The sequence below is a fragment of the Labrus mixtus genome, chromosome 4, assembly GCF_963584025.1.
Source record: "Labrus mixtus chromosome 4, fLabMix1.1, whole genome shotgun sequence".
NCBI classification, from domain to species: Eukaryota; Metazoa; Chordata; class Actinopteri; order Labriformes; family Labridae; genus Labrus; species Labrus mixtus.
In genome coordinates this window covers 15331573-15354955 of record NC_083615.1, presented here as the reverse complement: position 1 = coordinate 15354955, position 23383 = coordinate 15331573, and the positions used below count along the sequence as shown (strand labels likewise).

At 41.1% G+C, this 23383-nt stretch overlaps 1 protein-coding gene across 5 annotated transcripts in view; it reads right to left on the bottom strand.

The window, feature by feature from the left end:
- The window catches only part of kif21a (kinesin family member 21A), a 63355-nt gene that overhangs the window by 16998 nt on the left and 22974 nt on the right, over positions 1-23383 (bottom strand). For 4 of the 5 annotated variants that reach the window (XM_061036008.1, XM_061036010.1, XM_061036011.1 and 1 more), the window contains exons 2-27: positions 20548-20770; positions 17965-18147; positions 16470-16610; positions 15787-15918; positions 15525-15689; positions 14632-14747; positions 13908-14103; positions 13608-13797; positions 13365-13431; positions 12514-12717; positions 11387-11458; positions 9452-9539; positions 9246-9360; positions 7678-7866; positions 6877-7076; positions 6461-6568; positions 5403-5471; positions 5115-5260; positions 4651-4795; positions 2811-3005; positions 2588-2689; positions 2130-2295; positions 1571-1591; positions 764-821; positions 595-649; positions 294-493 (exon numbers count right to left, since the gene is read on the bottom strand). In XM_061036008.1, the coding sequence (XP_060891991.1) occupies positions 294-493; positions 595-649; positions 764-821; positions 1571-1591; positions 2130-2295; positions 2588-2689; positions 2811-3005; positions 4651-4795; positions 5115-5260; positions 5403-5471; positions 6461-6568; positions 6877-7076; positions 7678-7866; positions 9246-9360; positions 9452-9539; positions 11387-11458; positions 12514-12717; positions 13365-13431; positions 13608-13797; positions 13908-14103; positions 14632-14747; positions 15525-15689; positions 15787-15918; positions 16470-16610; positions 17965-18147; positions 20548-20770 (3546 nt within the window). The remainder of the gene's footprint in view (positions 1-293; positions 494-594; positions 650-763; positions 822-1570; positions 1592-2129; positions 2296-2587; positions 2690-2810; positions 3006-4650; positions 4796-5114; positions 5261-5402; positions 5472-6460; positions 6569-6876; positions 7077-7677; positions 7867-9245; positions 9361-9451; positions 9540-11386; positions 11459-12513; positions 12718-13364; positions 13432-13607; positions 13798-13907; positions 14104-14631; positions 14748-15524; positions 15690-15786; positions 15919-16469; positions 16611-17964; positions 18148-20547; positions 20771-23383) is intronic. The other variant, XM_061036009.1, reaches the window with a different exon arrangement.

The following is a 23383-nucleotide window of genomic DNA, read 5'->3' as shown; positions in this document are numbered from 1 at the left end:
AAAGCCATGGAGTTAGTATTTGTGCTGTGTAGACTGCAGTAAGGATTAGAAAAGCTGTTTAAAGCCAGTAATAAGTAAACAACATATATGTATATCGGCTTGTCTCTACATGCTGTTCTTCAAAGGCCTCACCAGTGGGAGGAAGGCATGGCCATTTGATGTGAGGATGCTCATGAATAATGTGAAACTAAATTAAATTACAGCCGAGGATGAAGCAGCAACATCAAACATGCAGGAAGGAAGGAAGCAGTAATTATTGTGTTAGCAAAAAAGAGTGGCGGCCCTGGACTTACATGCTGCCCATTTTAGAGGAAAAGCCGGGGGAGAGAGCTGTGTAGTCCCTGACTGAGGAGCCTGACGAGTCCAGGTCTCCTCCCCCGTCGGGTGTTTCAGCTAACGGCAGCATCGGACCGGAGAAGTCAGCGGGAGCATCGGGGGCGGAGTCACTGTTAGCGTAAAGCAACTCCATCTGAGTTGTGGTCCTTCTACGGGCCTGTGCAGCAAAACATTTGTGAAAAGTGAAGACAGGAATTTATCTGGGAAATAATTGCATACACAGAGAACCAAGCATTGAAACATCAGAGAGTGTAATACCTTATTTCTTGTTTTGTTCTCTCCGCAGAGTTTCATGAGATCTGATGCCAAGGTGCTGAGGGGAAAAGACATCATGTTGAGTAAATACATTCATACAACCTTCTGTTTAATCAGAGTTTAAAAAGATTGGCTTCATTTTCCAATAACAGAGGTTACACCATAAACTTACTTTCCCTCTGCAGACGGGCTCTGTGCAGACTCATCACTGCTGCTGTCATCCCCGTTCTCTGTTAAATGAGATCAATGAATAATATCAGAGTTGAGCGAAGAATCTTTTGAGAAACATCTGCATGTTACTAATTACTTGTTTAAATAATTTTAAGCTTATATAGCTTTGATTAGTTTACAGTTGTTATCTTTTTTCCTTTCTCTAACTTACAGATACAGTAATTGTCCTGACTTTATTTTAAAAAGCTGTGCATAATGGATGAGGAAAAGATGAACGATTGAAGCAGACGAGGGCGATGTCAGAGCAGCGCCATGCTGTTTTATCAACAAACAGAGACTTGGTCCTCACTGAGCTCAACAGGGCCAAATGGATTGAAAAAAGGTCAGACAGCGGACAGGTGGTGGGTGTTATTGAGAGAGATGTGTGGGCAGGTAAAAGAGTCCGATATGAGACAACAAGGTGGGGAGGTGAAAAGAATCATTAGTCCGTGGCTCCAGGCGGGGTCAGCTGACCTACAGGATCCAACAGAGCTATAATATCCATGTTGTGAGGCTCCTGTGGAAGGTTCAGGTTAGCAGGGTGCTAAAGCATGAAGGCTGTAGCACACAAGGAGCTAGTAAGAGTAAGAGGTACTAGTGTGTCCAGATGAGAGGGAGGGAAGGGGGAGGTCGGCAGACAGATGGAGGGAAGCCTGGTTGCATTGCACCTCATGCACCTGGTCATGTTACGCTCAGTTAGTTTCCGATTGTAAAGGGAAGGAAACATGCATTCATAACACAGGTAAGAGTCTAATGTGGTTTCACTTACCGGCCGGGATGTTACCTAGCTCTGCACAAACATGAGAAAACAAAAAAGAAAAAAAGAAAACGTGGGGGAACAGAAAAGAGGCAATGCACAAATCAAAAAACACAGTCCCCCGAAATACTAAAAAAAACAAACAAAGGAAAATAAAGTGAGGCTACTTTAACACAGCCTCCTACTGAACAGAGGCTGGCAAAAACACAAGACGCTGCAGAATTTATGTTGTAAAATTATAGTTCAATCAACACTAAAACCTAGATTACTTTGTGTTTTCTCTTATATGTCTTTGTGCCAGACTTGAATTAGGTGGTTTAATTGTTAGTTTATAATATTCAGGCCAGCTTCTATTCTGCAGAAGGCAACGAGCAAGAGCATGTCAAGAGGTCCCATCATGCAACTGACCAGTGACCCCGTCCTCTCCCTGAAAAGCCAAATCATGTGTAATAAATTTGTCATCCTGGTACTGAAACTTCCAGGATGTTGGGTGTTAAATCAGGGGTCTGGTCTGTGTTTTTGGGGTCCTCATCTCCAGGTCTATCTCACTCAAAAGAAGCACAGTTGTTACCTTGCAGTGCATTCCCCAGCAGTGCGTCCAGCTCGGGGTTGAACTCTGCTTTCTCCTTCAGCATGTGGAACAGCAGCTGGTTCTGCGTGGCGCTAGTGATCTCTGTCTGCTTCAGTCGGCCCTCCATCACCTTCACCTGGGACTCCCTCTGGGCCGCCTGGAGACCCTGAAGGGTTCAGACCACAGAAGTGACACGCTTAGATTACTCACAAAGACCCTGTGGTGCCACAAGAGTTTCAATTTCTGATTCAACAAGAATAAAAGATTATTTTCTTAGAGACCAAATGTGAGATAACTTATCATGAACTCTACATGATTACGTTTGACTGCCTGTCTTGGAATGAAAAATTAAGGCGGTGACAGGTGTTCATTTGTTCAAAACATGTTTGTTGCAAATTAAACACAGCGTAATAATCGTTAAAAACATTCTTGATAAAAATGATTTGAAGAGCTGTTACCTTGTTGATAGCCATTAACATGAAGTGATCAAGTAGAAAACGAGCCTCAGTCAGGGTACAAGAACCCACCACGGCAGAGATGTCCACAGTGTCGCCTTCCTCCTGAAAAAAAAAAAAAAAAAAAAGCTTGAATTAAACAACCTTGACTAAAAAACAAGATATCTAACTTAAAAGTTATGTCAGTTTCTGGTTTCCAATTTCCAAAGTAGTTTGGCTGTCTTACCTTTGTTTCCTCCATCTGCATGATGTTGGCCTGACAGTCAGCGATGCTGTCGTTGATGTAGTCAATGTTAGCCGCCAAAGCGTCCACTTCCTCGCTGAGTGGAACCGCCGCCTTCTCCACCTCTGGCCCCTCCCTCATCAGCCTGTCCCTCTTCCTTATGACCTTCTCTTTACGCTTGGTCAGCTCCTCTCGTTGCTGGGAACACACAGTGAAACACACATTAATAGAAAATCGACAGAACTTTGAACAGATTCCCAGACTATGCAGTTATTCCTAAATATGAACACTGTGGCTCAGTGGTAGAGTTGGTCATCTCCTGACCAAAAAGTCAGGGGTTCGATCCCCAGCTCCTGCAGCCATATGCCGATGTGTCCTTGGGTAAGACACTTAACCTTGTGATTGGTCATGCTGCTACATCGGCAAAAGTGACTGTTTGAATTGATCTGCCATCAGTGTGTGAATTCCGTAAGAATAGTAGAGTAGAGAGAAGAGTAGGTGTGACCTGCGGTGTAAAAAGCACTTTGAATAGTCAGAAAAGCTCAAGTCCATTACCATCTACATGTTGCAAATGTACAGGTCAGGTGGAGGGGGGGGAAGCAAAGGTCTATGATTTGTTTATTCAAGAAACAGGAGAAAGAGGTAAACAATAAGTAACAGATTCCAGAATCACAAACTTGTGCCAGGTTTTATTTTTGTTTCTGTTGCCCACTGACGATGATGACGACGATGAATCGTGTGACAAATGTGTGATGAAGTAGCAGTGATCAACCCCCCTCCAGGATCAGACCCTCACAGCATTTTCTCCAGAACAAACCTTAAAATAACCACTCGGCTGTCATGAGCTTGAAATGTGACACAGACATTTCGACAGCCTCCTCACAGACATCTGCCAAAAGTCTTCACTGGCATTTCCAGCACTAAAACATCATGATTCAACTGTAGAATGTAGCGTAAATGATGCATATATATTATTAACACCTACAGTAAGCATGTGTAAGCTTCTATTTGGGTATTCATCGACTGTACGCAGGGTTGACGAAGACTAAAGAAACCAAATGTCATGAGCAGAATACTTCCAATAATGTGCTGTTTTTGAGTTTTATACTGGTTTGTTTTGGCAGATCTTTTGTCCTTGTTTTGAGTTTTTATAATTAAGTGTCATATTATTAATTATCAGAATTTCATCCTGACTTAGTTTTCCACTTTTTCCACCAACGATCAGCAACTCTGAAGTAGTTTGACGATTAGGTTTCTTGTCTGAGGTCTTCAGTATTTTGTTGCTACTACTTCTGGTCATGAACTTAAACCCACAGCAGTCTAGTTAGTATCCTACTTTTGCACTTGAATTTGCGTTATTCATGTTGGTCGCCATCTTGATTATAAAAACAAACCCTTGAGAGGGTTGGTGGCGGCAACAATGGCAGGTATTTGCAGCGATATCATCTTTCTGATGTGTACCTGGTTGAATGTCTTACAAGAGGAGGGAGTCGTATCAGAACAAGACATTCCTGCGTAAGTCTGAAATCCATTGCCAGTCGATTGTGAAAATAAGAAGAGATATCGGACTACATTTGCAGGTAAGGACGTCACTAATGTTAGGCTGGCAGTTAGCTAACTACCAGGCTAACTGGTGTGTTGGTGAGGTGTGTTACTGAGAGCAAGCTAGCTCTGTATTATATGAAATCACATGGGTTTCATATGATCTTTAAGTTAGCTGGTTTACCAACAACATCACAACTGCAATGCTATTCATGTTTGTTAGACAGCCAGCAGCAAACAGTAAACAAACACATGTCATAGTATCATAAATATTGTTACACTAATACGGCCGAAGTTTTACCTTGAGGAGGCGGTTCATGTCGGCCTCCATGTTGGAGATGGTCATCCGCTGCATGATGATGTCAGAGATCCGTCGCTCCAGAGACTGCCACTTATTACGGGCCACTCTGGTGGAGTAAACACCCGCTGTACGTCTGTAGAAAGACCTGCACACAAGGTATCGATACGTTCAATATTACTGATTGAATCAGCATAAGCTTTTATTTGCAAAGAGGAGTTTGTGTGACATTTTAGAGATTAAGAGCCCATTTGATTGGCCCCTGAGTTTTTTAAGATTTCGGAGTTGGCCAGAGCATTCTTTAAGTGAGGAATGCTGATTTATAGAAATCCAGGATAACTTATGCAGGTGTTTAGAGTCATAATTATAATACCATAGTTGTAAATGTTGTAAAGAAAAAAAAAAGTATTCATGAAAAAGCATGTATATTTAGCATCTCTGAATACACCCTCCTCCGACACACTCACCTGGTGCCGTTTGGAGCAGCGTTGCCGGAGGAGTACAGGCGTCCAGATGGGGGTCTATGGGAGGAGTCCTGGGCTGAATCTGGCAGATTGACCTTCCTGACGACCTTCCCTGAGGTGGGCCTGGCCTGTCTCCTCAGAGCCGTCACCTGACACACGCGAGCGACACAGAAAAAAAGTAAGAATAGTTGAGCACTGAATGAACTCCACGTGTGTTTCTGCATGCATAATGTATCACAAGTATTTCTGCATACATAATGCATGAATCCACATCCATCTGCTGCTGCTCACCTCTTCAGTCTTTCTCCGCAGAATCAGCTCCTGCTGCCTTTTCTGAGCCTCCAGTAGTTTTAGTTGGTGCTAAAACACGACACAAATGAATTATTGTATTGAAACACATGTAGGGCTGTGCATGATGAGAAGCCTTACAGGTACCAAAGAAACCTGAGTTTGTGAAGTAAAACACTGACCAGTCCCAACAGCAGACCTTAGAGCTACACTTCTTTCTCATCTTATCAAGAATAAAGTTAAACAACCAAAACTGTTTACATAAATTCTATAAAGTAATGTATTCAAACCTTAATAGCTTGTATAGATAATTTGCAGAACCTTCAAAATAAAATGTGAAACATCTTAATCTATGCTTTATTATAGCTCATTTATATATGTGTGATAAGCAGCATTGTTTTAATATGAAATGGTCATTATCAGGACATGAGATTTTGGTCATATCACAAGCCTTAAACTGGTGGTGAGGATTTGATTAGAGTTAAAGGCAGGGTTGGTAATTTTCAAAAACTAGCATGATTTTAAAAGTAGCATTCCCTCAGTGCTCCGTCTACACCCACTCCCCTCTGTGCGCCCTCAAAAGCCACGCCCCCTCACTTACACGAGTGCCATTGCTTCAGAAGCGGACCTCAGCTCGTCACTTACATTTTGTAGAAACTACGTCGTCGTCTCAGGTCTCATTCAGCGGTAAGTAAACACTAAACTTTATCATAATACATGTAAAAAAAATAATGTGACTATTTTACTGATCATAAAGGCCAAACTCACAGTATAAACTCTGTCATCAGTGATGTGCTTTGAGTGTGGGCTAGTGCGTGCATGGGGAAGAGAGCGAGCAAGGAGACAGGGAGGCGTGATTGGCGTGACAGACATTGGTCAAAGTTTTTACAGGCTTACAACTGATACAGATGACAGATTTTCTTCATTCCCTTTTCAGAGCACATCAGTTATTAATTTCTGTCAGGGCCTAAAGACAATTTCAACCAAAACCTTAAAAAGTGGATCTGGAGGAAATGACCAACCCTTCCTTTAAGTGAAGCAAACTTAATAAAGTGACTTACCTCTTGTTTGCGCTGGTCTTTCTTTAAGGAGGCGATCTCTCTGTTCCTGCGAGACTCGTTCATCCTGTTCTTCTCCTGCTGCTCCTTCATCTGCTTCATGAGACGAACCTGGAACAACAAAATTAAAAAAGTGTTTGTATTTTCATATATCCAGGAAGGACAACAACATTTGATCGTAAAGGTCTAATAACACTGCCTAAATATATTTTAATGATGTAGTCGGTGCCCCCACACTGACACATTATAGCAGTTTCAGATTTTATTATTCACACAAAATATGTTGAACAAAAGTCCAGATAATGGGACTGTAGTGCAGCCAAGGTTCACTCGATGACACCCTGAATCAAGTTAAGACCCAAGATTTCTACCAGAAGCATTTTAGGAGACTTTAACGCACTAAAAATCACCAGTCATACCTTTGTCTTCTTCATTTCAGCCACATCCATCTGAAGCTTCTTCAGCTGTTTCTCGTACTGTGATTGGTTCTTCAGCAGGCGGGCGTGCTCCTTCTGAGCCGACTGGAGTTTCTGGAGCTCCTTGTTCATGACGCTCAGCTTCTTCTCGTATTCAGTCTTGATTTTTTTGGCCTTGTCTTCTGTGCCGCTCTCTACTGAAGCTGAAAGTATACAAGATATAAATCTTAAAAAAACTGAATAAACATGACAAGATTTGATGCAGTATTGCTCTAAGAAAATCTAAAAGTGGTCCGTAACATTTTTCCTCTGTTGGTTTAGAGAGTCAGAAACTTTGATCTAAGCTGTCAAAAACTCTTTGACTCTTGTTCGGCAGGCTGAAAACTCCATTAGCTTTGATCCATTAGTGCTGATAAACATAAATGCAGCTGTCAACGTCTGTCTGCTTGCAGAGATTATTCACGACTAACTTGAAAGGATTCTCTGAAACACAATTTGACGGGCATTTGACGGATATTTCTTTTCATTTCTGAAGAACAGAAACTGTGATCAAACGTGTCGGAGAGATATAAATTCTTCTAATAGAAGCTCCGAACAGGAAAGGACTTAAATACACAACACTTAAAAGACTGAAACAAACTGAATAAGTAGGCAGCTATATTAAAAGTTAAACCCACATATCAAACCTGGTCGAGGTTTTTTGGGCTAGAGCAGAAAGTTTTATACATTTTGAACATCGATATATGTCCCCGCCCCCCCCCCCCCCCCCCCCCGCTCTCCCTCCCTGTGGTAACCCGTTCTTACTCATGTTTTGGAGGACACGGTCCCGCTCCAGCTGGGTGTCCCTGATCTTGCACTGCAGCATCATCAGCTTCTGCTCGTACTGCTGTTTGAGTGTGTGCAGACGCCGCTGGCTGTTCTCCAGCTCGTCGATCAGCTTCTGCTTGATGGCGATCTCGCAGGTGATGTTGGCCAGGTCGGCCTGGAAGTTCTCTGTTGAACGCACAATGAGATGAGCGTATGGACACAAATGGACAGTTCCTTTAAGACCCTTTTTGTGAGATATTTATACTTGTTTGAAAGATCTCTTTATCTTCCCGTGAGGAGTTTTTAAATCGTTAATGAAACAGACCAAAGATAATACTGGTGCCTCTTTATGACCTACAAAAGCAAAAGAGACTGTGGACAAGAAGAGTGACTATTTATTTTGCTAAAGTTATTTGTACACCAGGGGTGTGTCAAGAGCTTTTTTTTTTTTTGACTGGGCTGGCCTAAATGGGGCCCTGACTGACGCAGGGGTGGCATATATGAACACACACACTATTTAATTTCATTTACCTTTTCTTTTTCCACTATCGACGCAACAAAAAAGGATGGTGACGTCTGTATCTCATTGTATAGACTGAGCCTTTTTCCTCTGATGTGTCTAGTCTAGGGTTATAATGGTCGTAGTTAATGCTGCATCCTGTTCTTTGGGGTTGTCTTCTGTTTTTGTTGTTGTTTTTGTCAAATCAAATACCGACAGATCAAGGCAAGTCTGAACGATGGGTCTTTAGCTGCTTTTTAAAAGTGTCCACAGAGGTCAAGGCTCTCAGTCCTGGTGGAAGGCAGGTCCAAAATGTAGGTGCCACAACCTCAAAGTCACAGTCTCCTCTGGTTTTTAGCCTCCTGCAAGTAACCGCCAGCAGACCCCTGGTCAGAGGACCTCAGGGACCTGCTGGTGTTATATGGACTCAGCAGCTCAGTGGCATTGTCCTTGTATTGCTGTGTTGTACTCTTGTTTGTTTGGGACCCCCTTGAAAACGAGGTGATACACCTCAAAGGGGTTCATCCTTATATCATGAATTTCAAATAACATAGAAATCTTCACAGCTTAAGTTTTTAAGAACTCAAAAAGATGTCGACCAAAGTCACAAAAAATTGCATGCACACTGTTTCAGAAAGAAAGCTGAACAAACTCTCCGGAGCTCTGAGTTGATGAGGAGGGCTGTATTATTCAGTCTCTGGTCATTTCTATATTTTAGGTTGTTGTTTAGTATTTTCATTTAACTGCACACCCCAGCTTTAACACATCACCTGTGAAAATATCACAACTCCTCAGACCTAAATAAAGGTGTACATTCATGTGATGCTGGCTGCCTTGTCGTCTTTTAGTGAATGAACAGCTCCCCCTTGAGGACAATCAGCAGCCTGTTAAGCTGAATAAGTGATAAGATACCACACACACACACTTCGCTTTGACCTGATGTAATCGACCATGTTTGTTATGTGTTGTGTGTAGCTGTTGGAATGCATCGTCTCCTGTCTGCACAACAAATGTACCTTTCTAGGTACCAATAAAGAAATCTTGAACCACTCTCTGTCATTCATACCTTTTTCATCCGACTCTGAGTCAGAATCATCAGAGCTCTCCTCCACATCCATCTCCTCCTCGTCTTCATCCTCTTCCTCTTCTGCTTCCTCGTGGTCGCTGCCTTCCTGGACCTCCTTCAAGACAGCAGATTTATAATTCACTATCTAAAGTTAAGACCTTTTTTTTTTTTAAAGTAAGGATGAATCTTAAGTGAATCAATCGTACCATTTCTGGGTCTTCATTGACTCGCTCCGCCATTTCCTTCTCCGTGCCCTTTTCTTGCTCGTTGTCGGGAACTTCTTCCTTGTTGGCACTGAAAGGTGTCAGACACGAGGCTAAGAATCAGTGACATCATGGTTCTCCACAGGTACATTAACACACATGTAGACAAGAAGAATACTTCTAATTAATCATCGGGGGGAAAAGAAGCATCGTTTATTTTTACTTTTTAGAAGTTTAACTTTTGTAAAAACCATAAAGCTCAGCACAGATCTCTTCTGATGGACTTCACTACACTTGTGGTTTGAAATGACAAAATGCACAATTTACATGCAGGCAAAAAGCCTAATGAATAGAGAGGCGGGGGAAAATCGATACAGCATAGTATAGCGATATTTTGCTTGGCGATATAATATCATCTCATGGACGACAAGTATCAATAGATTTATTATAATAAAAGCTTTTTTAAACGAACAGTATGTAAAATCTGCCACCAGGGGGCTCTCAATCAAAACAATAATAAAAGATGACAGAGGCAAGCGGGTAAACATGGGAGTGATTCTCTCTGCTACTTTTTCTCACAGTGTCGTCGGTCTGTGGGCTCGACTCCCACTGTGTAGAAATAAAAAGACTGAAGTGAGATGAATAGACTGAGAATGTTTTCTTATTTGACAAAATAGTTCTTGATTTAGTTAAATTTTGTGGACATAATATGCAGTTTAAAAAAGTTAAATCGCAATATATTGTATCGCAATTCTCAGCAAATCGCGAAATGTTTGAAATCGCAATAATATCATATCTTGGCTGAAGTATCATGATAACATCGTATCGTGGGGCCTCTGGTGATTCCCACCCCTTCTAATGAACTATATTAAAATAATGTGAATTATAAATTGAACACAGAAATAACACTGCTTTGATTTTGTCTTAGTTTTTCTCGTTTGTGGAAAAGACAGTGCATCATTTTAAGAAAGAAGGGGCGGCATCTCAGGGTCCGGGCAAAAACAAAACAACAACAGTGAGAGCAAAAAAAGCATGGTAGGATTTTGCAAAACATAAAATTAATAATAACAATTAAACAAAAAACTTTGGATAGATATTTTATCCAAACACAGAGGGTTAGCAATGTTTAGGTGGTGTTTTGCAGGCACAAAAGCATCTGGAGAAACCGGAAAAGAAAAAAGACAGGAAAAGACACAGGAAAGTGGGACAAAAAAATCACTACCTCCTGATGATAGCTTTGATACACTTTAGTGTGATTAACTTTGTCTAAAAAGAAGATTAACATTTTGAATGTGCACTCAATTTTTAAGACACTTTTAGGAAGTTTCAGATTTGCGTTGCCTCTGTCTTTATCCAGAATATTCAAACATCTCCAACCTAGATCAAGCAGATCCCACACAGCTCTATGTAACAGTGTGAATCAATGAGACCCAAACATTTTCTACATATCTGTGTCGCTGGAGGAGAGCGGAGGCTTCAGTATGGCGGAGGTGAGGACAAACAGTTTGTTTTGGTTTCATGAGGGTGCTTAGGGGCGACATCTACCGGTTCAAAAAGCTGCACATTCTTCCTTAAACGAAAACAAAGTTTTACATAGAAGCAGCCAGATTGGCTCTAAGGTCTGTCATAACAGACGTTTTATAGTTCCACATTTACTGTGAGATGGATTAAAAAGGTAATTAAAACATAAAACGATACAGAAGAGTATGTAGCGTGACGGGTCAACAAATGAGCTAGAAGGCATTTAAAAAAAAAAGAGATCCAGGTAATTATGTAAAAGAAAAGAGTGTTTATGGAGAGGAGGTGCTTGTATGCAGACAGTCTCCCTCCAGGTGGGGAAATACCTGCCCAAAATAAGCCAAAAGACAAATAAAAAGCTAAATCAGGGGAAGCAAAGGAACAGGGAAGGCCAATAGCAGGGTGGGTGCTCTGACAAACCTGGCGTCCTCAACCTCTTCCACCACCTCCTCCCTTTCCTCCCTCTCTCTCTCCTCCAACAGCAGCTGGAGTCTTCAGGGAGGAGTGAAGGGGGGGGTCAAACGAGAGAAGGAAGCAAGAGATGAACGAAGGAAAGAAGGAAGAATGGAGGGAAGAACGATCAGAGGAAGCTCTGCACTGAAAACACCACCTTTTATCCTTAAAGTGCCCAAAACAGCACGCCTCCACCTGATCAGAACCTAAAGGCGATGCAGATTTCTGCAAGAACTATCAGCCCTGGAATGATGCAATTATATTTTTCTATAAAACAAACATTAACACTTTATGCTATTTATTGTTTAATGTCTATTAATTACTCCAATAAAAGCATTTTTTCCTTATTTATACATCTATAAGCTATACTGTGTCTCTGAAGGCAAGAATGCCGGCAGGCCTTTAAAGGTCACATATTCTCCTGCTTTTCAACCACTTTAAATAAGTGTCAGAGCTCCCCAAAACATGTGAAGTTTCTTGTTCTAAATCCACTCTGATCCTGTATTTGATCATGTCTATAAACCCCTCTATTTCAGCCCTGCTCAGAACAGGCTGTTTCTGTGTCTGGACCTTTAAATGTAAATGAGCTGTGTCTGACCACGCCCCCTCTCTGGAAGGGCTTGGGTGTCTCTGGCTTTCTCGCTCCATGCCCCTTTGTTTACGGTGAGAAGGCAGACTCAGAGGGCAGGACAAACACCTAGCTGTGTGAGTGTCACCCACTTGGGGGAGGGGCTACTGCCCTTCTACAAACAGCCTGTTTGAGCACACATTTTCTGAAAAGTGGAGCAGGCAAAAGACGGAGAGGATGGACTTTTCTCATAATTAGGGGTTTTGTAGACCGACTAGGGATTCATATTGGTGTTAGAAAGCCAATTTGTAATTCTCGAGTAATCCAGAATTAAATCCCTGGAAACAGTAATATGTTGAAGATTTTGAATAGTTAAGGATTAAATCCCAAAGGAAGAGATGTTCAAGGTTTTACAAATACTTAGGTGTATATGTAAACGTATAATAGCGACCATAAAACAGCCAATGCTAGGTTAAATATCCGACGATGAAAGTTGAAACAGCATGCACATGTACAGTCTCACTACCTTTTCTTCTTCTTCTTCTCTCGTTTCTTCAGTTTCTCCAGGTCTTTCTTTGCGAGTTCGATGATGTCGGAGGTCTCTTTCTCTGGGGCCATTATCGGGGAGGAGAAGGAGCCGGGCCCTCCGTAGAACGACTGACGACTGGAGGCCCGAGACAGATTCTTCCTCAAGTTTTCATTCACAGCCTCGCTCTCCAGGAGTTTAGCCCTGTGGGTATTATCCAGGGACACAGAGGAGGAGAACACACAGAGGGTTTGGTTAATGTGTTAATATGTTAATAAGTGCACAGGATCTTGAGAAGGAAATAAAGGCAAACAAAAAATATTCCATGTTTTGATGTGTTCAACTTGATCTCAGAAGTTGGGAATTCCGGGTTGCCGGTCTGATGCCTCATCAGGAATGCCCCCTGAAGTCAAGTTCAGACTTCAGGGAGGAGGAACATCAGTAGCCCCGAGTTAAAATCCAACATGGCTGCTACGTGCATCAACAGTAACATTTAAGCAGTAACTATTGTTTCTTATAAGCAACTTTTAATTAAATCAATTATACAAAAATGATCGTGCAAGTTGTATCAGAGGACATGTTGTTGTGTTAATTTTGCGCACAAACTATCATGCAGTATGTTGTTATGGTCAGTTATAAGTAAAAAAAACAAAAAACAAAGGTACTCCTGGATGCGTCCATATTGCTTCTTTGACTTGTTGCCAACTCGCAACTGGAACGCAGTTGACTCGGTTGTGACAACATTCCCAGCTCCCAGATCTCTCTAAGAGCTCTCCTCATTGATAACAATTGGAAAAAAGAAGCTGGCGCTCAGAAAGATATGCTAGGTAGGTGGCCTAAAAGTTGTTTACCTGAGGTCCTCAATCTCTTTGATGTAACCATGGATCATGTTTCCAATTTCTTCAGTTCCTCCTTCACCTGGAAAACAAAAACATCAACGTCAACAGACTTCCTGTTTAATAAAGGTTTAATTTTAAATGAGTATGAAAAAGAGAAAAAAAATAAAACATGCCGATCATATGTATCCAGTGCAACTTAAGAAGCTTGTTAAATACTTTTGCCAAGGATAAATATGTCTGCAGGTTCCTCCTTACCTGCTTTGGCGAGGGATTGATTGGCTTGGTCACTGAGCAGCTGGGTGAGCCTCGCTCTCTGGGCGTCGATCGTCTCCTGCATGGCCTTCACTCTCACCCTCAGGTTGCTGTTCTCTGTCTGCAGCATGGAGTTCTCGTGGAACATGTCGCTGAAGCTCTCCACACCGTCTTCACCCGTCAGGCGTTTGCCCTGCAGGGGAGAGAGGGGAGGAGGGGGGTAATACAGAGAAAAGTTTGTGTTTTTACTCTTTAGGAGATTCATTTTTCAAGTTTAACTTTTGAACGCTTCAGTCTCCTCACAGTCTTGTACTCCATCAGCTCAATCTGCAGCCGAGCGATCTCCGTCCTCAGAGCGCTGATCTGCTGGCTGGCCTTGTCCTGGTTCACCATCACCTTGTTCTTTATGTTCCGGGCTCGGTTGGCGTACTTCAAGGTGTTCAGCGTTTCCATGAAGTCACGGTCGGACGGGCTGATGCAGGCGATCATCACTGTTTGGCTGAGACATGAACAAGGCAGATGTAAGTTAACGTTTATGTTCCATAATAATGTTTCATTCATCCAATGATGAGAAAAGTCCATCCTCTGCATCTTCTGCCTGCTCCACTTTTCAGAAAATGTGTTCTCAAACAGGCCGTTTTGGAGAGTTTCCCTCAATGACATCACAAAGGGCAGTAACCCCTCCCCCAGGTGGATGACACTCCCACAGCTAGGTGTTTGTTCTGCCCTCTGAGTCTGCCTTCTCACCGTAAACAATAGGGCATGGAGCAGGAAAGCCCGAGCCAACCAAACCCTTCCAGAGAGGGGGCGTGGTCAGACACAGCTCACTAGCATTTAAAGCTAAAGATATTTTTTAAATTATAATAATTATGACAAGTTATGAAGTTGAAATTTTGGTTTCCTTTAGTGTAAGTCAAATGTGTAAAACTTCTACAGGTCTAAGAAGTGTTTATCTTTAAAACTATGAAGAGAAGAAGGAGATTGTGCCTGAGATTAAAAAAAAATGGTGAATCAGTCCTGCACCGACCTATTTCCTCCCAACGAGTCCTGCAGCAGTCGGGTCAGTTTGGAGTCTCTGTAAGGCACGTGTGAGCTCCTCTTGCTTCGGTCACCCAGAGCGCTGATTACATTCCCCAGAGCGAGCTGCAGCAAGCGAGCCGAGAGCAAAGAGAAAAACATATTCAAGGTGGTGCAGCAGATTAGTGTGTGTTGTGAAACTGGAGCTTTGCATGGAACAAATGAATATCAGAGACATGTTAAAAACTTGCTTTTTTTCCCTTTGACTTTTCTTTTGGATATTAAACAAGATGGAGGCCTTTCAATAATCTTGAAAAGTAACCGAAAGCTTCTTAGTCTGGTAAAAGAAATTATGTTGTTTTTTTTTTTGACCTTCTAGGATTTTCAAGAGCCCAATAATAAAAATTACACAGTTCAGGAAACGCCACAGACAAAAAACAAAACTTCATATATTTCTGGTCATCCTTCTGTAGAGTTAGACGAGCATCCCTGCCTTTGTCACTAAATGCATCAATCATGCTGACTTTCTTAATGAAGAAGAACGCCTATCAGGTATATCAGAAAGCCAGGAAAATAAAGGAAACCCTGCTTTAATGAGGAGAATGGTAAAGTCCAGCAAAGAAAATTCTTAATACTTAACATCTGTCTTTATTTTTAAGAAAACTATGCACTGCAGCTGCAAGTTTCATGTAGTCTTTCATAGCAGAAAACTACTCCTGCAAGTTGAAGCTTTGAGGTCTGTCCTTCTGTGAATGATTGTCCTGTTATTCAGAATTGACATGTATAAAATTCCACCACTAGATGGCACTCACACTCTACTGAATAACTGTCTGCGGCCTCTCTGCTTCCCTGAGTGACTTTACAAATCCTGCTGGAGGAACACAGAAGGCTGAAGAAGCTCACCAGTCCACAGTTGATGGAGATGCCCTCTTTGGCTCGGTCACCCGTCGCTCCGGTTCTCTTCAGCCTCTCAGAACCGGCCAGGTCCACAAAGTGAAACTTGGCCGTCAGCGTCTCGTACTCGTCCATCTCAGAGTTTCCGTTGGAGACTCTGTTGTCAGTTTCTTGCTGAGTGACATTGACAGACACAGACATTTTTATTTACACTTCGCTCGCAGTAACTTTGTCATTATTTTTGAATAATAACCAATGAGACTGTACTGACATTGTCGGAGGCACAGACGCGAACTTGGCACAGGTGGATGGTGAAGATGGCGTGAGATCGAGAGCTCTGGACGTTCATCTGAGTGCTGGCTGTGGTGCGAGACAGCGCGCCCAGCTTCAGGCACTGCATCATCTGAAGCGGAAGAGACAAGTTATTAAAAAAAGGGTTAAAAATAAAGCTGATAAAGCAGGAAAAACCTGAAACAGCCAAAACTCCCTGGAACTTATGAAATCAAACGTCAGTGCAGGAACATGTGATATATGTGACTATTAATGAATGATCTATTTGTAAAGTGTTGGTGACAAAGAGGTTTGTATTCAAGAAGTTAGATCTGTGGATAATCAATACTTATTATAGCAATGTAATTGTTTTTCTGAATATATGCACACATCAATCAATACAAAATTATGAAATATCTAAGCTTAAATATCATGAAGTAGTTCAAATTAATAGACACATAATGTGAACTGGGGAATGACTCAAAGTTAAGATTTGGCATTATTAGAGTCTGAATTCGTTTTTATTTGAAAACTGATCCAGCAGAACGTTTTTGTTTGCAGATTTTAGCAGTGGTAATGTCTCGTTTTAAAGGCTCTTCTTGGTTTACTAGTCAGGCACATGTACATAAATATTGTCTTTTAAATAAGATATTTACAATGTGCAGGGTTTTCCTTTTTCTTTACCTCAGCCGCGGAGGAAACGGTCCGTGTCGTCACACCGACCGTGTAGATTCCCCCATTGGCGTCCTCGTGGATCTTGATGTGCGATTTCTGCTTCATGTCTCGTACTGAGTCGAACAGGTCCAGAACTTCCTCATTATAAAGCTACAGGGAAACACAAAACACACACACACACAGGGACATTTAACCAAGAATATCCCATTAGATGATTAATTAAATCAATTCTCAAGTCTCACAGAAGATTTGGAATTCAAAACATTTCAGGCCTTCATAATACGATCTTGAACTCATTTGGGACCAAAATGAAGACCCTGAAAACTGACAGGAGTACGTTCCACCTATCGCCCTTTCTCCCGTGGTAATGACGCCCTTGATTATCTATACACTAAATTACCTTTAAATCATTTATCTGGCCACATAAATGCAATAATTTAATGTAAAAATTACTAAAGCTGGATGTCACAAATATTTCTCAGGGGAAATTTAACAGGGGTGATATATAAGGTAATAATGTTTATTAAAAGGATTAAGCTCTGATATCTAATGTTTATTATCAAATAATGAAAAAGTACTGAGTCTGCACACCAGAAGCTGCTCCAATTAAATCAAATTCAATGTAATGTTTCGGCCCTCCAGGTCACCTCAGGGTTGTATATATGTGGAGGTGTGTCCATTCACTTGTTCATGTCTGATGAAGGGCAAGGGCCTGAAACGTTACATGTGATATTCCATTAAATCTCATTTAATTGGAGCAGATTCTGGTGTGCAGACTCAGTACTTTTTCTGTTTGGATGCTTTTTGTCCAGCACCCAGTACTTAAACTTTCCCCGGATGTGCGATCCTTTTTGACATTATTATCAAATAATGCCTTTAATTTTCCCAGAAACATCTGCTAGGCTGCATTAAATTGAAAAGTCTAAAACATTTTCAGTGCCTCAGGATGATCTGGATTTGGTTTCCATAAATCATTTTGCACCTTTATAAGAACATTTAGGGAAAGTTAATTTACAACCCTCCATAAAAAGACCATGAAAAGTAACTGATGGAGAATAAAGTCTGAAAGTATCACTTTCTGCATAGTGTTGAATTTCTGCAGATCATCCACAAATCATCCACATCTCCGCTTCCAGGTCGTGTGAAGGAATTTAAACACTGTCACTCTCTGATGGAGCACAACAACTGTCTGCTACATCGTTCCTGTTAACTCTTCCTGTCCAGACTAAGATACCACCACCCCCCCTCCCAGCACCTCCTAACCCCCACGATGACAGCTGCTGCAGTTCAATTGTCAATGTGGATGTTTTCAAATGATGTAGCGCTGCTCTCAAAGCTTGTTAAATGAGCAGTGTCAACAATGTAAGCCTGACCTGTGACATCTCTGTACAGCTCGTCCATATATGAGTAAGAGGCCGATAGTGTGTAGGTTATGTTTTATCTAAAGGTCATGATGAAAAATAAAAAGACAGTATTTATGCTTTGGTGAAGCTGGGGAGCTTACCTCAAGGAATTGTGCGTTTATTTTAAACTCTGGTACGGGCTGTCCCTGCTCTTGGGCGGCCTGGCGGCGCTCCTCGATGCCCTTGAAGAGATGGTGGACAGCTCTGGGAATGATACCCAGCTCTTCATCCATAATGTTGACATCAAAGCCCGTTCCCATGGTGTAGGTCTTCCCTGAACCCGTCTGCATGAGGAGGAGGAAAAGGAAAACAAAAATTAGTCGTTAATGTTCACATTGCACATTTTTCCCAGATGTTCAAGATGGGAAGCTCAAATGCCGTTATAAACATGTACGGCTGTGTGCGAGATAGCAAGTCTTATACTACCCCTGATGTGGGAGCATTACTAAACATGAATATCTAACAAATATTTATCATTTCACTGCTTCACAATAGTTCAGCAGCATCAAGGACATTCAAAATCAGAAGGGCGATGGAACGTATTTCAGGGTAAAACAATTCTTTAAAGTGTTTATTCCTTTCGCTTTTACAGCTTTAGCATGATAGCTTGCTAACAAGATGAGTTATGCTAACATGTTGGATTACTGTATGTTATGTTCCAGGGGGTTGTGTATTTGTTTTTGTGTTTTCTCTCCCTCTCTCCTGTGTGCTGCTCTCAGCTTCAGTGTAGCCAGCCATTGAACCCACCTGTGGCAACTTGGCAAGCGGGGCATGGGAAGAAAGGGCAGGAGAGAGGAAGCAGCTAGTTGCCAGCGGCTGCGTGTGTGAATGTGTCTTGACATTGAGCGACTTTAGTGAACTCCTTCTGTGGAAGAAAGTGTGTTTCCATCAAGGCCTTAGTGTTTTTTTAATAGTTGTATTTTGCTTGTTAGTGTTGGACGTTTGGAAGAAGCTTGTTTTCAGTCGTGAAGTTTTTTGTTTTTGTTACTAAATCCTTAAAAAAAAAAAAAATCGGCTTTTACTTAGTTCCTCCCATGAATAAGTCAGAAAAACTGCTCGCTACTCTCTACTGTACATCATTACTCTCTGTATATATCCGTAACCCAAAGCAGGCAGAGTTCTTGTGATGCAGCCGAGAGGGTTGATCTAAATCTAGATTAGTCCCCTTTAAAGCCACAGAGGCAAACAGGTCTGATCCAGGCCAAACCAACCACTGTCTCTGCTCTCAGAAGTAGGCCAGCTCCGACAGCAGCAGTCACTGGGGAGATACGGGTTAATATGGACACACATTAAAGATGTATGGCTGTTTAAAATAGGTGTTTGTGCACTTCACTTTGAAACGTGTGCGTGCCTTACAGCAAGAGCTCGGTCGCTAAGGCAACCTCAGCAGTAGTGGAGGCAAAGGGGGGGGAGGAGGAGGAGGAGGAGGAGGAGGAGGAGGGGAATGAGGCCTACACTTGCACGTTATTTTCATGTGGTTAACTTGGTGATCGACAACAAAAAAGGGAGAGGACAAGTAGGGCAGAGCTGCAATTAATGATTATCTTCAATATCCATTAAACTGCAGTTTATTTTCTAAAAAGACTGTTTTTTCTCCGAAATATTGGAAAAGGTGAAAAAAATCGTATAAGAATTTGCACAATGATTTTTGCAACACATGATCATATTTGACAAAAGAACGCCTGCAAACTGAATCAGGAACATTTTGGACACTTTTGCTTGAGAAATAATTAAATTAAGACACAAAAAAAAAACACAAAAATGTTGCCACTAAATATTATTTTAATTAAGTATTTTATTAAAATACTTCAGGTCCTTCTCTTCTTCTGTTATTGGGAGTTTTCAGAAGTTTAAGGATTTAAATAAACTGTGAAGCCCTCTGAGGAGCTCTCAGTAGGACCCTGATGAAGCCAAAACACGTCCTAATGAAGCTGATCTTTAATCTGCAAGTGTTGCTGGAGCTTTTTGATCTCTTTAAGCCTTTACTGCTCTCTGAGGTATGTTATTTATTTTTCTAAAATTCAATTGAATACAATATAAATTTATGCCATATGTGTTGTTTGAAAAAATAAATACAAAATATATGTTTGTTTAAATGGACTGAACTGATTCAACTTCTTGAAAATCAAAATTGCTAATATCTGTACAATTAAGGCTGGACTTTGTTAGCTAGCCAATTAGCATAGTTCTTTAGCATAGAGAGTAGAAACAGGGGAGAGAATGAGCATGGACATGCCCAAACATTAAAAGTTTTAACTAGAATGTCCTCTAAAGCTTTCTAAGAAACACATTTTATATCAAACTTATAATAAAACTTTCTTTAAACTTTACAGACTGTGCCCTTTTCCCCACATTTCCTACTTTATATGCTAAGCTTATACTGTTTAGCTTTAAAGCAGTGAGGTCAGCATTTATTTTTTCTTGTCTAACTCACAGAAATAAGCAAGTACGTGTTTTTTTCAAACGATTCCTTCAAAGCAAAAAGGTCATAGAGGTTAAAAGTCCAAAACAGAGCTGTCCTCTGGTTTCCTTTTACCAAAATGTCAACACTTTCCGCATCTCAAACACTAAACCCTTCTCATGCTGTCCTCAAACACAAAAATGCACTGAGCCATTTCTCCACATCCACCCAGCTATAAAGCACCACCAGCGTCACAGCTGTGACACAGAGGACAAAGACTTGCCTGTCCATATGCAAACACGGTGGCGTTGTAGCCCTCTAAGCAGCCCTCGATCAGCTTCTCGGTGCAGGTGGTGTAGATGGCATCCTGCGTGGAGTCCATGTCGAACATGTAATCGTAGGTGAAGGACTTGTCTTTGCCCAGGATCACCTGTGGCTCCCCGGGCATCACATATGTGCAGATATGACATCCTTCTATCTTCTCCCGGGCCAGCTGAGGACGAATCCTACAAAAAACACAGAAATAAAACAAGAGATATGAGAGCTTGTTAGCGTGACAAAGAGAAAACACACTCCCTGAATACAAGATTAGGTATTTTCAAAACAATCTAAAGTAATCCACTGCGTCATATTTCTGACATTTTACTGATAGGATGCATTACTGGTCTAGCAATTCTGGTATAGCCTTTAACAGATTTCATTCCCTTCTTGCAATATAAGAATTTGCAGTCAACACTGTGTAACACTCTGAATGTTTCTCACTCAGAAGAATGCCTATTTTACCCGTTGGAGGTAGACCTGGGTATAATGACCAAGCTTCTACACCATTTTGATAAAGTCAGATGAAGTTCAAGCCAGCTACCAGTTACCCTCAGATTAATTGGTGCCAAATTAGTGGTGAATAAACTGCTTTTTGGATTTGTGTTTGATTCAGGAGAAACATGTTTGAAATACAGGTATTGCGCAAAACACAAAGAACAACAGATAGACAGATAAACTGTGAATTATATCCAGTATGTACTTCTTAGTTTTTGTTTAATTATTGCACTTCATATTTTCATGGCAATACTGAACATTGATATCACAACATTTTTTTTCCATATCGCGCTGGCCATGTGTATGTCATCTCCTTGGCACACTACGCTGTTTGGAGTCCCGCATGGTTCAATCCTTGGACCAATTATTTTCTTATTACGTTTCCTTTAATGTTGTGTTTACTGTTTTTGATTTATTTGTTTTCTTACTGTGAGCTTTACATTTTTTTAAAAATAAATCAAGCTCTACTTACTCATTTACTTATATTCTACCTTTCAAAAGGTTTTAATGGCCAGATTTCTGGTAAAGCTTTATAAGAAGTGTAAAAAAAAAACAACAAAAAAAAACATGCCCCTAAGTTTGCTTTTAAAATGTGTGATGGAAGTTCTGCATTTTGAGCACAACATTTGAAAATCATAGAAGTGCATGTTGTCGACAAATATCTTAAAACAAATAAAGCACTGATAAAATAAAAAATAAAAGAGAGATATCTCTTTCTGCAATTTAAAAACATTTCAAAAACTCTACATTTACACAAAAACACAATGTCTGCCCCTTTGTACTATAGCTCATTCATGAGAAATTATGTTTTGTAAGGTTGATTAAATCTGGAGACAAGAGAAAGAATGAAAAAAGCAGCCTAAAGCACTATGAAATGTTGGTAACATCATGCAGCAAGTAATGGAAAGAAAATTCCAACCACACCCAAAAACCACTGAGTCAAATCAAAATAACATCAGAGAATCAACACGATTCAGGCTCTGCTGCCAAAGTCTGATTAACTTCAATAAAAACAATACAGGAGAATACTGACAACCTTGCACAAGGAAATAAACCTTACAGGCAAAAACCTTTACAGCCTTTGCACAGGTTTCATTTAAGATTTTGACGGCCAGTCAGTAAAGCAAAGAAATAAACAGACATTAGAAAACATGGTTTGAGGCTCTTTTAGGGAGTGGATTTAAGTGTAACCTCATGGCTTCAACACCATTTTGATTTCCCCTAAGTCTTGCAGTTTTTGATAACAGATGACCTTCAAAGGTTTGTGATCCAAAGCATACATTACTGGAGATTTACCGAGCTGATTTTTAGAATCCAAGAATAATTTATGGAGCAATATTAGCTTACCTAAAGAAAAACAAGATTGGACACTTTATAGATGAACCTATCTGTGTTTTCACTGACTCAGCCGGCTGGTGTTGCAGCATTTCTCAAGGATTTGGAGAAGAGTGTGATTTTTTTTTGGCACACATGCGAGTGCATCCAAGGCCTTGTTCTCATTGCCAGCACAAATCCCTTTTTGGGCATGTATCAAGATTGTGTCCAGATTAACTTTATGTCTCATGTTTTTTGTTCTTATTCTTAAGCAATCTGTTGCTGTTGATTTTTCTAACCTTTAATAAGATCTTCAAGAAACTACATTTTTGATACAATACAACAACCATCATGTATTTTCATCCATCCATCCATCATCTATATCACTTTTCCTGTTTGGGGTCGCAGGGGGCCGGAGCCAATCCCAGCTGTCATTGGGCGACAAGTGGGGTTACACCCTGGACTGTTGGCCAGTCAATCACAGGGCTGGCATATAGAGACAGACAACCAGAAACACTCACATTCATACCTACGGGCAATTTTACAGTCACCAATTAACCTAACCAGCTTTGGACTGTGCGAGGAAGCCGGAGTACCCAGAGGGAATCCACGCTTGCACAGGGACAACATGAAAACTCCACACAGAGAGGGCCTGTCAGACGGGGAATCTAACCAGGAACCTCCTCACTGTGAGGAAACAGTGCTAACCACTGCACCACCGTGCACCAACATATGACTTTTAGAAGATTTTCTTAACCAAATATGCCAAAACTGTTTGAATGTTCAGTCTTTATCTGACTACATAAAGTTCTTATCACCACCAAAAACTGCAGCTACATTTTTCTTTAACTCAATGTATTTTAGAGCAAACCAGCCAAGAGTAGGTGTTTTGTACATTCAAGGACACAACAAAGATGCTGCATAAGTCCTGCAGCTGCTGAAAAGCACAACAGTTGCTGTGAGGATCAAACATGTCAATCACTTAATAA